The 2,285-nt window shown below is 47.0% G+C and overlaps 1 protein-coding gene across 1 annotated transcript in view; it reads right to left on the bottom strand.

The window, feature by feature from the left end:
* VOLCADRAFT_71183 (uncharacterized protein) overlaps positions 1–2,285 on the bottom strand; it is a gene marked incomplete at both ends in the record, with an annotated part of 8,870 nt that overhangs the window by 4,254 nt on the left and 2,331 nt on the right. Inside the window, one exon of the mRNA XM_002959427.1 lies at positions 1,478–1,528. Coding sequence (XP_002959473.1) covers positions 1,478–1,528 — 51 coding nt within the window. The remainder of the gene's footprint in view (positions 1–1,477; positions 1,529–2,285) is intronic.

Raw genomic sequence — 2,285 nt, 5'->3', positions numbered from 1 at the left:
TCTTTCCCTCCCTCCCTCCCTCCCTCCGAAAAACACGTGCTTACCAGCAAAATCGCCAAGCTGCCGGCTGGTCGCCTGTTTAGCTAGCTAGCTCTCCCGAGTAGTGCCTGGTGCATGTCCGGGTAGTAGATGGTTGCACACAATTGTGTGCGGCAGAGAAGTGAACCGGAACCGTCTCGTGCATTCTCATCATCACCATCATCATCACCTCGTGCATTTTGGGGAATTGGATGCATCCCTCCACCAGGTTTACATCCGTTCTGCACCCCGATGATCCATACATGATCCATGCGTCGGCATGCATGCAGACGCCGTCGCGCACCACGTCCAAAAGGGGAGTTGCGGGAATCGAACCCACGACCTCTCGCACCCGAAGCGAGAATCATACCACTAGACCAAACTCCCTCTTGCTTCTCCTGAGGGGACCGAGTTGCCCCTTATATACACCTTGTACTGCAGCTGCTATACACACACATCCGTATAGCACGCGTGTGTATAGCGTACGCACGCGCGCATACACACAGACACGCACACACACAGACACGCACACGCACACGTGTGCACACACACACAATTATTATTATTATTATTATTATTGTTACACCGGTGTCCGCTCAACCTGGCGTGTGTTAAGGGGGGAACACTCTGAGGTCTGCACTTAGTCAGTCCTATATGCTATATTCCCACCGCGTCACCTCTACGGGCCCTTTTTCCACCCTAGAGTTCCACCTATCGTTGGTGCGGACGCCACACTGTCGCTGTGGAACACAACCAGCTATCGCAACCTGCCGGAGTCTGGTGCTCCTGTTATATCTTCAGGCCACGTGCATGTCGCACCGCCTCCCTACCCTTACACTACTGCACTCTACACAGCACCCTGCGCTTTGTCCTGGCGGAGGGTAGTTAGCCCCCTACGACCCGCTTCACCCGCTGGGGAACTCCGCACCCCTCGTAGAGGTCACCATCTAAGGCTCGTGCGAGGTTCGGCCTAGCCATGTTACAGTAGCCTCTTGGTAGGTACTTTGCTTGGACAGCTCCATTGACCTTGTGCAGCCATTTCCTCCTCCTCCTCGGCGCCTAGCCTTCTGATGATGGACTTGTCATCACATACACCACGGGTTGCCCTGAGGAATGCCTCATATATGCTGATACATTATCGGTGAACAAGTCTCACAACCCATGGTGACGCCGGTGGGAGTCGAATCCACATCTCCCACCGGTTAAGGTGGTGCTTTACCAGTTAAGCTACGGCGCCGCACACACACACAACACACACACACACACACACATTCACGTACGACAATGCACGAGGCGCAATCGCGCAACTATTATGATGATAATTTCTTGAAGGGGATCGGGAAAGATATGGCGCATCATAGAAACATCCACTTACAAGCAAGGAGATAGATAGAGTCGACTCTATCAAACAACCTCATGCATATGGCTGTAATTATGAACCACATGAATGATGATATACGTAATAATATATCATTAACCATAAACACACATATACAATAATATGTAATAACTCATTATATACCTGGTATATATACCTGGTATCGCTACCCCGCTGTACTATCTAGCTAGTTATTATACATATATAGCACTCGTGGAACGGAACTATCTTAAGATGCCACTTATCCGCTTAGTAATTACTTAGGGCCATCTTGGTACCAACTACAGTGATACTTACCAACGGCGATAAGAGCTTCGTATGTCGCAGCTCTACTAGCTAACTGCCAAACACACAAAGTAACGTTAATATCTTTTTTCTTATCTCACAGAACTAAGCAAGAATGTTACAAAAGCTCTTGCAGCGCTGCAAGGTATTTAGCTTACATCTGTCCCAGATTTAAAATTTTCGTAAATGTGAGCCCGAACAGCTCAACAGTGGCAGTGAAATGTCAATCTTACACCTCCAGAAAGTAATTCCTTACTTAGAATCATCTATTGAGCAAGCATTTGCCCCTAGTAAATGTTACTTCATATTTGTTTGAAGTTCTTGATATTCATTACTTCATAATTGCTTGATCATGAAGTTCTTAATAAATGTCACTTAATATTTGTTTGGAGGACTTAGTATTCGGGACTAAGCGCTTCGAGTACCATTAGTATGTAACATGATACTAAGTGACCTACTAAGCGGCCTATTAAGAATGTTACCAGGTAGCTATGAAGGACATATGAAGTGGGTAGCACTAAGATGGTATTAAGAAGATACTAAGTGGTGGCGTTCCACGAGTGTAGATAATATATGCACCACACAATTAATATCCAAGCATTTC

This window comes from Volvox carteri, assembly GCF_000143455.1.
Source record: "Volvox carteri f. nagariensis unplaced genomic scaffold VOLCAscaffold_241, whole genome shotgun sequence".
NCBI lineage: Eukaryota > Viridiplantae > Chlorophyta > Chlorophyceae > Chlamydomonadales > Volvocaceae > Volvox > Volvox carteri.
The sequence above is the reverse complement of the archived record's forward strand: the minus strand, read 5'-3'. Positions and strand labels throughout refer to the sequence as shown.